The 14,415-nt window shown below is 41.6% G+C and overlaps 2 protein-coding genes across 5 annotated transcripts; both read right to left on the bottom strand.

Moving 5' to 3' along the window:
- Positions 1–677: 677 nt before the first annotated feature.
- On the bottom strand, positions 678–13,446 carry LOC309692515 (plexin-C1-like). 4 transcript variants are annotated; one of them, XM_082511100.1, is made up of 17 exons: positions 13,355–13,446; positions 11,939–13,061; positions 9,620–9,742; positions 8,704–8,838; positions 8,529–8,629; positions 8,349–8,454; positions 8,105–8,270; positions 7,739–7,841; positions 7,488–7,563; positions 6,992–7,033; positions 6,738–6,871; positions 3,133–3,312; positions 2,127–2,274; positions 1,789–1,959; positions 1,544–1,711; positions 1,094–1,193; positions 678–921 (listed from the first exon to the last, which is right to left on the bottom strand). In XM_082511100.1, exons 2-17 carry the CDS (start codon positions 12,941–12,943, stop codon positions 863–865), a joined length of 2,817 nt encoding a protein of 938 aa, XP_082367226.1. In that variant the 5' UTR covers positions 12,944–13,061; positions 13,355–13,446; the 3' UTR covers positions 678–862. The 4 variants fall into 4 exon arrangements, with proteins under 4 accessions (XP_082367226.1, XP_082367228.1, XP_082367227.1 ...); XM_082511102.1 differs by having other exon boundaries at positions 2,127–2,235; XM_082511101.1 differs by having other exon boundaries at positions 11,939–13,058.
- Positions 3,319–6,413, bottom strand: LOC309692525 (uncharacterized protein). The gene is made up of 2 exons (XM_082511122.1): positions 4,279–6,413; positions 3,319–3,943 (listed from the first exon to the last, which is right to left on the bottom strand). Exons 1-2 carry the CDS (start codon positions 4,658–4,660, stop codon positions 3,891–3,893), a joined length of 435 nt encoding a protein of 144 aa, XP_082367248.1. The 5' UTR covers positions 4,661–6,413; the 3' UTR covers positions 3,319–3,890.
- Positions 13,447–14,415: the final 969 nt, after the last annotated feature.

Genomic DNA, 14,415 nt, shown 5'->3' with positions numbered 1-14,415 from the left:
CTCTTAAGATTAGGCTTAAAACTTTCCCTTTTGCTAAAGCATTTTGCTAAAGGGCTGGACCAGGTGACCCTGAATCCTCCCTTAGTTATGCTGCAATAGACGTAGGCTGCTGGGGGATTCCCATGATGCATTGAGTTTTTCTTTTCCAGTCACCTTTCTCACTCACTATATTATAATAGACCTCTCTGGATTGAATCGTACCTGTTATTAATCTCTGTCTCTCTTCCACAGCATGTCTATATCCTGTTTTCCTTCTCTTACCCCAACTGGTCACAGCAGATGGCCCCATCCCTCCCTGAGCCTGGTTCTGCCAGTTTTGTGATTTTTAATTTATGATGATTATTTTATTAACACAAATCCTGTGAGGTGTAAAACTTCCTAATTTATTTTTGCCACCAGGGGTCACTGTTGGCTTCAATACAACATTTAGCATGAAATAAAAGTTTTGTTTTGCTCTCTTTATGAAGAAGAACCAAAGCATCTGAAAATGTAAACTACGAAGAAAAATAGTTTCAATTCCTAAATAACTTCGTAATAATTTTGTTAAACTTCATGAACTGAAGCAAAAATTGTTTCTTTATCCCAATACTTATGGACCCAGATGTCTCATTTTTACATCTGAACCCCCCCCTATCCGATTTAAAACCTGTTACACTAAACATGGAAAAGACAAAGGATACAACAGATAAAATATTTTTTTATTTGTGTCCTGATAATATGACTTCAGCTAAAACACATTTGCAATATGATTAACATCGTAAAGACAGAAAGAAAAAATAAAACAAAGCAAACTCTGCAGGAAGCTTTATAATGCCTATCTTGAGACAAACTTCTTCCTAAGAATACTCAGGCCAGTCAGTGGTCAGAGCTTATTCATCTCAATGGTGAGTCTCTTCTGCCAGAAATAGATGATCACCAACACTGAAAGACAAACAGTAACTCACTTAAACTGAAACACCATCCATAAAGTGGAGAAGAAAGATTTTCTATTATTTCTGCTGAAATCAAAGTGGAAAGTGGTGTAAAACCATCATTTTGCCTAAGATTGTCTAATAATCCGTAAATGTAGAAAAGAAACAATTCTCTCACTTACCTGCAATAACACAGGGTATCAGCATGAAACGTAATATCTGCAGGGCTTCGTGTAACTGGGAATCAAGCCCAAGACTTACTGTCCTGTCACCATAATTTATCTACAAAATAAAGAGAAACATTTTACAGAGAGAGTTCTCACCAGAGCAACAGGCCAAAAATTGTTATTGTATGCATAAATATCATTTTGAAGTTTGAAAGGCAACTGTTTGTTACCAATACAGATGAAAAAGTCTGTTTGCCCTCAGTTTCAGGTTTCTCCTCTAGAAAACATCAAACTGAGAACTTTGATGTTGTCATCTCCACAAAGAAAGGATGTTTTCTAAAGAACACCTCACCTCACCTCACCATACATTTCAATTCAATTTTATTTATATAGCGTCAACAAGTTCGGTTTGTTTTTTTCCGGTGATACTTATCTAGCTGGGGGTAGCATGAAAGAAAGATTTACCAGCAACTCCTCAAATTCAGGGTTGGTTAGTCTTTTAATCTCACAGATGAAAGAGTCAGAGTTGTTACTGGTTTCTTTGGCTTTCATGATGCACTGGTATTCCGTATTGTCTTGAACGCCCCACGCTGATAACTCATCTATCATCATCTCCAGCTTGTCTGTCTTTTTCTAAATGAAGAAAAACAAAGGCTAGCTGTCACATGTTTGTATATGTATGAAAATTAAAAAAAACAAAAAAAACTAACCTGAATGGTGATGCGCACATCTTCCCCTGTCCTTATAACTGTGAAGCTGGTAAACTCAGGGTCTGGATAGTAGGGGAGTTTAATGGAGCAGGCCAAGGTTTCATTGGCTACTTTGACAAACATAGTGCTGCTAGAAATGCTCCCAGCTGCAGGTGAATTGTAGGTGAGATACTGCAATGAAATTAAATAAACAGAAAAGACAGCATGACATGACTAAAGCAGGACATAAGATTATGACATGCGTGTGTCAGATGTCCACATCCGAAATGTTCAGAGCTCATGTATGAAAACATCTTGATGTCATTTCAAAGGCACATTGTTTGTGTCTACAGACCAACCTCAGAGCTGATGTTTCTGGGAAGTCTGACATCCTGCATTGCGTGGCTGTGGAAGACCCCTTCAACAAAGTTAAGGTGAGACCCCATGAGTGTGATCTTCCTCTTCCCACTGCAGGACAGGAAGCGGGCTTTAGTCAGAGCAGAGGGACTGCAAGGAAAAAAATCATCTGATCCCACACTCCTTTCAAACAGTTAGCATAACCCACATTTTTGTCAATTCTCAACAGTGTGAATTATTCAAACTGTGTTTTAAACATGATTTGATAGAGTAGTGAGAGATGTCCAAAAACATTTCCTCCAGATTTAACAGTTTTCATTTAATAAAGATCTTTTTATGTTTAGATGTTACTGTTGTTTTCAGCTTGATTAAAAGCTCACTAATAGGAGTTATTGCTATCTGGGACTGATCCAACATGAAAGCATAAGCAAGGTCTGGATGAGAATGAAGGCACGATCATTCACATACGTGCACAGGTAGGGGAAGGAGTTGTAGGAGGTAAAGAAGATGCCAGTTTTATACTAGTAAAAATATTTCACTGGAAAATTAAGAGCTCTCCACACGTAGGCTGCAGTCTGAACACTGAATCATTATTTTAGCATAGATAATATGCCTGTAAACTAAAGTGTGTGATGGACTCAGAAGCTAAAAAGTACCCCACGTATTCATTCTGCAGACAGCAGAGCAAAAAAAAAGAAAAAAGGCTGGTGACTGAGGCTGCAGAGCTCAGAGGTGTGGACTCCAACAGGAAGTAGTCGGGTGACAGATACTGCTTTCTCAACCATGAGGTTCAGTAAAAGCGGAAGAGGTCAAACCAATGCAAAAGCTTCCTTCCTCTTATGATAAATATCTCTGTTCTCTCACAGCAGGATGTAGCAGCACGTGATACTGCACACAAAAGACACACACACATGTACTGTTTCTTTGGTCAAAACACTTTCTGAGACATTAGCAGATAAACGTTCTGTATCTTCTGTGTTTTTTAGGTTTCAGCAAAACTGAACATACCTGATCCAGCTGCTGCTTGGAGTAATATTGGTGCATGATGGTAATGAGCTGTAGGTGATTTTAGCTTTGCCATGGCAACGACCATCTGGGAGGAGAAGACATACGTTGACCACGCCTTTGATATTTGAACTGGGAATGTGGAACGTCAGACTGAAACCAGTGTTGTCCCAAATGGAAGATCTGACCAGAACACAAAGAGAGAAACAGAGTCACTAACATCATCACAACATGCAGAAAACCCCAAGAAAGACTAAAGCTGAGCAGCAAGGTCTTCCTTAAAATTATCAAATTGTGTGTTTTTATGAGTTTAACACGTCTTTGATTTCATTTGGATTACAAAGTAAACAGTAAATCCAGATTTAACCCTTTCACACACAGTGGCCACTACAGTGGACAGCTAGTCAAAGGCTGTTTTTTTTTGTATTTGTTTCAGTGTTTATGGTATACTTGCACATAAACACAACAGACAGTGCATATTATTTATTTGTTTGTCAAATTCATGAATCAAAATGTATGTTGTCCACCTAAGTGGACATGTAAAGAACTCTTTGAAAAGTACATGTTTAGAAAAATGAAGTTCAAAAGTCTTTTTTTCCATGTCTAATGATGAATAAAAATACTTAAGAAAAAAATCCTAATTGTGGTTGTCATAATTCATGCAAAAACGGGTCAATGATTGATTTTGTAATCGTATCACAAGACCGGAGGCCATATGTTTTGGACACTCGGGTAAAGAGAGGGGCTGAGCTGTCAACTGATCACCACCTGGTGGTGAGTTGGATCAGGTTGTGAGGGAGGACGCTGGACAGACCTGGTCAGAATCAGAATCAGAATCAGAATGGGGTTTATTGCCAAATGTTGAGCAGGTTTACAACATTAGGAAATTGCTGCGGTGCTTCAGTGCAAACATAGTGTCATAAATAGCACTTAAATAGACATGAGAAAATAAAAGTAGGAATAAGAATTAAAAGTGCTATGTAGAAAGATATGTGCATGAGATATACATGAGATATATACATGAGAATAAGAATTAAGAGTGCTAAGTAGATAGATATATACATGAGTGCAGGTGGTGATCAGTGACAAACATGGAATGATGCAGTGACACAGCGTAGGGTCATGTGTTAGTGGCAGGAACAGTCATACGGTTATTGTTCATGAGTCCAACAGCAGAGGGGAAGAAACTGTTCTTATGGCGTGAGGTTCTGGTGCGAATGGACCGGAGCCTCCTGCCTGAGGGAAGCAGGTCAAACAGACTGTGTCCAGGGTGAGAAGGGTCAGCTGAGATCCGAGCTGCACGCCGCAATGTCCTGGAGGTGTACAGGTCCTGCAGAGATGGGAGTCTGCAGCCAATCACCTTCTCAGCAGAGCGCACAACACGCTGCAGTCTCTGTTTGTCCCTGATACTGGCTCCAGCGTACCACACGGTGATGGAGGAGGTGAGGATGGACTCGATGATTGCAGTGTAGAACTGCATCATCGTCCGTGTTGGCAGGTTGAATTTCTTCAGCTGCCTCAGGAAGTACATCCTCTGCTGGGCTTTCTTGATGGTGGTACCCAGGAAGTGGAATGAGTCCACAGAGGTGATGGGGGTGTCAGTCAGGATGATGGGGGGGAGTGGGGCTGTGTGCTTCCTGAAGTCCACAATAATCTCCACTGTCTTCTGGGCATTCAGCACCAGGTTGTTGTGGCTGCACCAGGACACCAGACGTTCAACCTGGTGTCCTGGTGGGAAATCCCATCACTAGTCGCCCCTTCTCCCAGGCGGAAGTGACGTCCACACTGCCGTCAGTTACCGGCAGATTCAGTGAGTCAAGAACAGTGTTTTTGTTTTTTTCTGCTCCATCTGAGCCTGCATTCACGAACACTGTCAGTTATTCCTGAGTCTAGAAATTCAATGCCAGTTAACTCAGGTTTATTCAAATTTGAAAAGATTAATTTAGAAACAGTTAATACTTTGTCAAACACTTCAAAGTCTGTTAACACCCGCTCTGAGGATTTAAAGGACTACTTTCATTTTGCTTCTTCCGAGTCCAGTGTTATGCTAACCAGGACTTTTAGTCCGAAATCTGAAAATGAGAAGGACTATCTACTGACTGCTCAGTCAGAGCGTGGAACTCTTCCCACAAAGACTGGTTCTTCAATGTCTGCAGCTCAGTTAGCCGCCCGGCCAGAAGCTCAGTCTCCAACTCCACCACCGTTGTCATCCCAACCATTATTTCAGTCGCCCTCAGTTCAGCCTCATGTTCAGCAGCCACTAGCCCTGCGTCACTTGCTCCTCCTGTACAACAATTCAAGTCAATTCAACCTGAAGTGAATTGTTTTTCATCCATCCATTCTAAGCAGAGAGACAAACCCATTAAAACTTATCATTCCTCAAAAGCTGTCCAGTTCTGAGACTATGATGCACTCCAGGGCCTCCCCAGAGGCTGGGGTTCAGCCCCAGCAGACTCTGGACCCCTGGAGGTTAAGAAGCCAGCTGAGGACTGCACCCGGCTGTCGCTGCCTGAGCAGAGTCAATGCTCTGCGCAGCTGCAGTCTGCTATGTGTTTGCCAGAGGCCACCGTGCCTGCTGGTTCAGCCCTGCGTGTGCCAGGGGCCCCTGTGCCCACTGGTTTTGGGACTGTTTTTGCTGAGTGGCCCGAGGAGCCCGTCCAGCAACCTGCCTCGTCAGCTGGGGGGCCCGAGGAGCCCGTCCAGCCACCAGCTGCTCTACCATCAGCTTCACCCACGCTGTCGCCTGGTCCAGCGGCAGCCTCTTGCGCCTCGCCTGGTCCAGCGGCTTCAGCTACATAGATCACTTAAATTACACAAGCACTCATATATATTCAAATAATTTAAAAAAAAACATGTTCATTTACCTGTTACTACCACACACCAAATCCGGTCGTTCTTAATTGCTGGCTTGTGTAGCCTCTAGCTAACAAAAGCTCAACACTGCGCCTAGCATCCTGGAGCACTTCTGTTGTCTTTTGTTTTGGAGTTTGTACGTGCTTTGTCTCTAGGGGCCACCGTAAATATACTTTTATTTATTCACTCCACATAAAATGTAATAAATAAATCATTTAATACAGAAACCAACTATTCACATTTCAACTTTTAACTACTTAAATTTTCAGCTTTTTCCTTTTAAACAAATTTAAAATGAAACAACACAAAACACTGCAAACCAAAACACCATTAAATATAAATTAAAATATGAAAACAAAAAGAAGATGCACATTCTCTGTCATATGGGCCTGCATGAATAAACTTTCTGAATCCTTTAACATCCACAACTATGATTACTATACCTTTCTAATGTGACGTTGTTGTCCCTGGCTCTCTTTCTCTCTTTCCCTCCTGCTCTGTTCCTGCGCTACTGCGAGTGTAACTACCACCCCTCCCCCCTCATCCCAGGGAAAGCACAAGGCTCGCGTGCGGAGTGAAGTGGAAAAAAAGTGCGAGAGAGAGAGATGGTGTGAGAGAGAGAGAGGGTGAGAGAAGGGATAAACAAAAAAACACGGCTTGCAATAAGGAGCCGGCTCGCGTCGTTCACGTCAAAGAGCCGGCTCTAAGAGCCATTTCGTTCGCGAGTGACACATCACTAGTGTAAAGTGACTCACTCTTTTGGAGTACAGTCAGTATCGGCCTGCATCCTCACTGCAGTCACATTATCGAGGTTACGACCTGACAGCACTGCGTGGTTTCTACCGTAGAAAGACACCACACTGGGAGTGATGGAGGAGATCTCTGGGATCTGACAGTAAGACAAAAAATGATCAGCTTTAATCCACGGCCATCAGCTGATGTTGGAAGCTTTGAACACGAATAAGGTGTCAGAGGAACAATGAGTTTGAGGACTGAGGTTCAGACTCACAGAGAAGTTCTTCCCAGACTGCACATTTTGGCAAACGCTGTCCTGCAGGAGGAAGCAGAGGGAATCAATATGGCAGGTTTACTGTCATTGTCTAAAGAAACTATGTAGGACTGATGAGAATGGAAGTTCTGTCTTATTTACAAGGAAAGAATTTAATCACGATTTTTGTCAAGCAACTGAATTGGTATTTGTGAGTTGTCATAATCACTTAACATATTATTGCATATAATATTGCTGCTTTTGAGAAGCAATAGATATTTGAACATTAGACCAACCCACCCTTAATAATGATTGAAAAATCTCAAAAGTAATATAAACTTAAAGTGGAAGACTTAATTATATGATAAGATAGACTTTCTTATTCCCAAAAGTAGATTTAAAAAAGATACATCAAAATAGCCTAAACATGTAGAATGGTATCAGCGAAATAAAATTAAAACAAATATGTTAATGAGGAAAAACCTGAACTAGGTAAACTAAAGGCATGAATTATTACATTGATCTCTGTTTGATCGGCCCAGGAACATCTGTTTGTGTTCCATCCACAACCAGCTTTGATGCACTGCTGACACCTGAAGAGAAACAATCACATATTAGTGTTGAAATCATCAAGAAAACGATAATGTCCAAAAATACAACATAAAACAAAGAGACTCCTCAGTAGTAATACATTTTACTTGGTGATGACACATAATGTTGTGTTATTAGTGATCCATCTTCATAATCTTTATAATTGATTGGACTTACAAGACTGAACTTGGTGGTCCACTGATGTCAGAGCAGTTAGTCAACCTCAGCTGTTCTGACAGTTGTGTTGAACCAAGTCTAAATTTCACTGTGACATGCAGACCTGTTAAATAAAATAAATAAATAAAAAAAACACGATCAGTGTCATAGCCTTCAATTGCTAATTTTTAGACATATATGTTTAATGAGTTGCAACAGTTTGTAATAACGAACAGCTCAGATTTGTCAACTAGTAAAGAATATTTCATCTGTCAGAGTCAGCTCTGTAATGTTTCTATTTTGCTTTTTGGGAAGTGTTGCAGATCAGTAAGCAGGTCTGACTGCAAAGTATTTCATTCGTTGGATTATTTATGAAAACTCACTGACCATCAGCAGGAAGTGTACGATCAGACAGGATGCAGGTGCATTGTGGGAACTGTGGAGGAGGGTTATTCAAAGCACAAATCGAGCTGGACCTTGCAGTGAACTGACAGGTAAAGTTGGACGACACTTCCTGGCCCACAGTCAAGTGTGTGTGGATTTTTAGTAAAATCTGAAAATGAAGAACATGTGTGAGAAATACCTGAAAGCCACAAATGATTGCAGTCCCGACTGTGTTTGTAAGCTGTACCTGTCCGTTTGTGTCCTTTTCAACTTTGTGGGAAATCATTTTGTGCTGGGACTCATCAGGAATGGACAGCCAGTCTGAATCTGTGCAGTCATCTTCAAATGTGCAGCTAGGAGAAGAAGGAGAAATGATCACCAAGTTCAGAATAGTTTGGAGACATCAGCTGCATGTTGTTTCTCTCACCTGCTTTTAGAGCCACACCAACCACAGTATGGATCCTGTGCAGACCAACACTCCTGCACACTTGTGTACGTGCTGCACTTTGACACAGGAACTCGCCTTATCTAGAACAACAAACACTTTAAAATGCAGCACAGGTACATGTGACATTAAGATAATCAGTAAATAATTTAAGTACCTGGTTTCTAAATGGCACATACACATGTTTATGACCCACTGGATCCAGATGTAATTTGGGAAACACTTTGCGATCATCACTTGTCCTGTAGAGCACCGTGGGACAGGCAGCGTGATAGTTCCTGTCCACAGACAGCTGACAACAAGAATTTGTGAAAATAAGAATTCACGTTTTTATGTTTAATGAACATTTCAATTGCTTATTTTTCTCTGACCACTATCTTCCAAATGAAAGGCTGTTTATTTTAAGTTTTCCCTCATTCATAAGAAGCTCTTATGTGTTTGTGCTGCTTGGATTCAGTGTCATGCTGATATCTGCTGTATATGTTGTGAAACAGTCGGTATTTCTTATCTGTAAAACAAACTTTCCGACTTAATCACAAACTGTGATCAAAGAGTCGATATTATGACCGAAAAAAATCAAACCATGACAACATCCCTCTCAGCTTGTTTCTCTATCTCTTGCTCTCGTCATATTAGATAAAATACTTGTTGAAGCTTTTTGAGCTTTCAGGGTCACAGCTCTCATTTCTCCACTCCACAAACAAAACCTTGCAGTGTGTGAACAGATGAACTCACAGTGAGACTAAGAGCACACAAAGAAGCTACAGGGACCACAAGTGACTGCAGTTTGCAGCAGACTTCAACAATGAAATAAAATGAGACTAGTTCAAATAAGCAAGCTAAAAAATCATGAATAATTTGCCTCTTAAAAAGTTTTGGTTTTTATTTATCTTGGGTCAATGGTTGTTCGTGATTTTATGAATAGATGCTAATTCAACAAATATATTTTGGTGACAGAACTATCTTTCATGTTTGTTTCATATGAGGAAGCCAGTGCATTTCAGGATGATGAAATGGCATCTTAAAATCAGGCTGGTAAACTAAGTACTTTAGATGTTTCATTTCATACACACCTTAATGAGCTGGCCGTCTCCTGTCCCAATGAAGAAAACCATCCAGCCTCTCTGCCTCACTGCCAGCACAGAGGTCATGTAGCTGTGCCTGAAGAGGACTGCCTTAGGTTTTAGGATCTTTGGCTGAGAAACAAACACACTGATCATCAAATCTGATATTGTAGATATGTTAAGATTAGAACTTTTTCTGATGATGATCAGAAAAAGGTCCCACATATGTTTAGGCCCCAGAGTTCAGTGCTACACCCCTGCTCTCAACTACATATTCAAATAGTGATGAAGTCAAACATCATTCAGTGAAACTCAGTTTGTCTGTCACATGCACCAGCAGACATACCAGCAGCTTAAATAATTCAGACTCCTTTTTCTTGTGTCTTCAGTAAAACTTTAGAATTTCTTTGATTTTGTGTGTATATATATATGTATATATATATATATATATATATATGTATATACAGTGGGGCAAAAAAGTATTTAGTCAGCCACCGATTGTGCAAGTTCCCCCACCTAAAATGATGACAGAGGTCAGTAATTTGCACCAGAGGTACACTTCAACTGTGAAAGACAGATTGTGAAAAAATAAAAATAAAAAATCCATGAATCCACATGGTAGGATTTGTAAAGAATTTATTCGTAAATCAGGGTGGAAAATAAGTATTTGGTCAATAACAAAAATACAACTCAATACTTTGTAACATAACCTTTGTTGGCAATAACAGAGGTCAAACGTTTACTATAGGTCTTTACCAGGTTTGCACACACAGTAGCTGGTATTTTGGCCCATTCCTCCATGCAGATCTTCTCGAGAGCAGTGATGTTTTGGGGCTGTCGCCGAGCAACACGGACTTTCAACTCCCGCCACTATATGGGGCGGGAGTTGAGGTCTGGAGACTGGCTAGGCCACTCCAGGACTTTCAAATGCTTCTTACGGAGCCACTCCTTTGTTGCCCGGGCGGTGTGTTTTGGATCATTGTCATGTTGGAAGACCCAGCCTCGTTTCATCTTCAAAGTTCTCACTGATGGAAGGAGGTTTTGGCTCAAAATCTCACGATACATGGCCCCATTCATTCTGTCCTTAACACGGATCAGTCGTCCTGTCCCCTTGGCAGAAAAACAGCCCCATAGCATGATGTTTCCACCCCCATGCTTCACAGTAGGTATGGTGTTCTTGGGATGCAACTCAGTATTCTTCTTCCGAGTTGAGTTGAGTTTATACCAAAAAGTTCTACTTTGGTTTCATCTGACCATATGACATTCTCCCAATCCTCTGCTGTATCATCCATGTGCTCTCTGGCAAACTTCAGACGGGCCTGGACATGCACTGGCTTCAGCAGCGGAACACGTCTGGCACTGCGGGATTTGATTCCCTGCCGTTGTAGTGTGTTACTGATGGTGACCTTTGTTACTTTGGTCCCAGCTCTCTGCAGGTCATTCACCAGGTCCCCCCGTGTGGTTCTGGGATCTTTGCTCACCGTTCTCATGATCATTTTGACCCCACGGGATGAGATCCTGCGTGGAGCCCCAGATCGAGGGAGATTATCAGTGGTCTTGTATGTCTTCCATTTTCTGATGATTGCTCCCACAGTTGATTTTTTTCACACCAAGCTGCTTGCCTATTGTAGATTCACTCTTCCCAGTCTGGTGCAGGTCTACAATACTTTTCCTGGTGTCCTTCGAAAGCTCTTTGGTCTTGGCCATGGCGGCGTTTGGAGTCTGACTGTTTGAGGCTGTGGACAGGTGTCTTTTATACAGATGATGAGTTCAAACAGGTGCCATTCATACAGGTAACGAGTGGGGGACAGAAAAGCTTCTTCCAGAAGACGTTACAGGTCTGTGAGAGCCAGAGATTTTCCTTGTTTGAGGTGACCAAATACTTATTTTCCACCCTGATTTACGAATAAATTCTTTACAAATCCTACCATGTGGATTCATGGATTTTTTTTTCACATTCTGTCTCTCACAGTTGAAGTGTACCTCTGGTGCAAATTACTGACCTCTGTCATCATTTTAAGTGGGGGAACTTGCACAATCGGTGGCTGACTAAATACTTTTTTGCCCCACTGTACATATATATATATATATATGTAAGTGTTTTTTATGGGAAAGTTTGAGCCTAACATTAACTGTTTATGTGAAGTAGCAGACTGAGTCTGAATCGATTGATGTTTCTAGTTTTGTGACCACACTGTGTGATAAAGTAATCTGCCTCTCTGTGAACATTTTGCTTTCATGATTGTCCACATGAAAATGTGGAGGCACAGATGGAAACTACATTCAGGAACCATTCAGAACATGTTTAGAAGTTATACAGCGACCCACCGTCACTTCTGATGGCACAGAGGTGTAGAAGTCTGGATCTCTGTCGGTGTTCCTGCTGTAATCAGGGCTGATGTCAAACACCATCAGCTTGGTGTCGGTATCTCCTCCATCCACACTGAACACGCCGCTCCAAAGCACCGGCTGCTCCCCCGGGATGACCGAGGAGGCCACGAGTCTGCTGCTGTCACCGTCAGAGACACTGAGAGTTGCGCCCCGCAGAGACTTGAGTGTATCAGTTTTGCTTTTTTCGCCTTTGAGCCAAATGAGACGGACTCTGTTTGTTTGAGCTGAGAGCGCGTTGGAGAACAGATAGATGGTTGAATTAAGCTGAAACCCGTCAACAAACTCCACATCACCTTTACTTGTGATCTGAGGTGTGCCTGAAGCTCTATCAGTTATAGAAAATATACCTCCACCTTGTTTGTTATCTGTATTTTGAAGGTTGATAGTCTTCTTATTGATACCACACTTGTTGTTTTCGGGCTTTTCTCTGTTTTGTTGGATCGCGGTCAGAATGTAAGTGTCAGTCTGAGTTTTCTTCTTCACATCCACCAGAAAGCTGACTGACCTGCTGCTGCTTTTCAGAGGTCCCACCTGGATGTGTTCTCTGTACAGAAGGTTGGAGATGTTCTTCAGGTCCAGAACCTCGCAGTAACTGCAGTCATCGTCAGTCACACCGCAGCTGATCAGAGAGTCATTGCTTGTAAAAGGCAACAACACGTTGATGCTGAAAGTTGCGTTCCCCTCAGCTGTGTCAGAAACCCGGTGAAACTGCACATCATCCTGCTGGTTTCCGGTCTTTATTATTCCCCTCTGGGTCAGACTGTTGATCAGAGTCAGGTCGTGGCTCAGCTGGTAGAGCCTCTCCTCTGTGGCGATGTAAACCGTGTTGGAGGTCATGGCGAATTGGCGGATGTTTCCATCAAAGGTAAAGCCTCCATCCTCCTCCTGGCACAGACCCAGTTTTCCCCAGAGAACAGAAAGCAGAGCGAGCAGCAGGATCATCTTGTAGCAGCAGTGATACTTGTGCCTGAGACACCGTCATGCACTGAAGGTCTGCATGGCACTCTGCTCTGAGACACAGTGCCTCTAAACTCGTGCGTAAAAGCGCAGTGCGCCTCTGCTGAAAAGAGAAGTGTTGAAAGTGGAAGGAAGCACGCCCAGTTAATAGAAAAATCCGATTTTAATTTTAGGATTTAACATCATTAATATTTTCCCTCAGCTGTTTTCTTCATTTTCTGCCATCTTCTCAAGTCTGTACAGTTTAGTGTGACAGCAGAACCTGAACAAAATCTAAACAGTGACAGCACTCAGCGAATGAGAAAGCGTTTGTTGAACCTTCAGTAAGTTGTTACACACTGAAGGACGACAATGTTCATCCAGGTGCACACTGAGGTTTATTAATCTGAAACATACCTGAATAATAGTTCTGCGTTACTGTTGACTTCCATTACCACGACAGACCTGTGTTACTTTTGTAAGAGATGACTTTGCCAGTCTTTTATTTGTGTGATCTGCCACCTACTGGAGAAACTCAGTAGGTGGCAGATCGCCACCTACTATCACCTTAGAGCCACGTCAGGTGAGAGCAAATGAGCTTTTTCATCTGTACTATGATGTCAAAGGATACACACTGTATGACTTTAATAAAGACAGAATATTTTAATTCGATGTGTTTCTATCTAATTTGAACTTTGCATCAGCTGAGCACAGGTCCACTGATCCCTGCAAAACACACACAACTTCCTACAAGTCCTAATGACAGAACAACAAAGGCGACATCCAGTGTCAGCTCTGGGAAGTTACTTTCTCATGTTTCTGGCATCCGTTAAATTATCACCCACCAAAATATGAAAATATGACTTCTTCTACTCTAACAAAAACCACCAGATTGTTATATAATAACAAAAATTTGATTCATTCTTATTTCTGATGCTAGTCTGAACAAAGTGTTGGTCATAATACAACTGTGAAAATGTCCCACTCTGTGCTACCACTGTGGAAACAATATGAGTTTAATGTTGACAGTGTTGCTGTAAGACAGGTCTGTTCTATAGTACTTTGGATAAGTTGGAGAGATCTTCTCAAATTTGAGCTCTAATCACTAGACCACAATCACATGTTTCCAAATCTGTTAACAGAAACTCCAAACGACCACATCACTCTGAGTCTGAGATACGAGAGCAGCTTTAATGTACGGAACAAACAGAATGTAAGAACTATTAAGACTTTTAATTTGTTCATAGTTCATAGTGTAAATGATTCAAAGAGTCAAAGAAAGACTCTGCAAACAAAGATTAACAGTAGTGATCCAGTTTAAAATATTGACCCACAATAAACATATTCAACTGTCTTTCCTAACCCCAACCCTCACTCTGAGCATCATCTAGCTCAGCTCACTGCTCAAGACAATAATTTAAATTGTTGACTACTTGTAGTATCAGGGATTTCCCAGACAGCGGTGATGAAAGCAACAC

This window comes from Aulonocara stuartgranti (genome assembly GCF_965226115.1).
Source record: "Aulonocara stuartgranti genome assembly, chromosome: 17".
Classification (NCBI taxonomy): Eukaryota; Metazoa; Chordata; class Actinopteri; order Cichliformes; family Cichlidae; genus Aulonocara; species Aulonocara stuartgranti.
This window is presented reverse-complemented; position numbering and strand designations above follow the sequence as displayed.

Coding starts and splice junctions, on each gene's coding strand:
- LOC309692525 (XM_082511122.1), bottom strand. CDS start 4,660: ATGTACTTCCTGAGGCAGCTGAAGAAATTCAACCTGCCAACACGGACG. Junction 3,944..4,278: donor TGGACTCATGAACAATAACC/GTATGACTGTTC, acceptor GATTCTGACCAG/GTCTGTCCAGCGTCCTCCCT.
- LOC309692515 (XM_082511100.1), bottom strand. CDS start 12,943: ATGATCCTGCTGCTCGCTCTGCTTTCTGTTCTCTGGGGAAAACTGGGT. Junction 7,564..7,738: donor GGACCACCAAGTTCAGTCTT/GTAAGTCCAATC, acceptor GTTTCTCTTCAG/GTGTCAGCAGTGCATCAAAG. Junction 7,034..7,487: donor CCGATCAAACAGAGATCAAT/GTAATAATTCAT, acceptor TTCCTCCTGCAG/GACAGCGTTTGCCAAAATGT.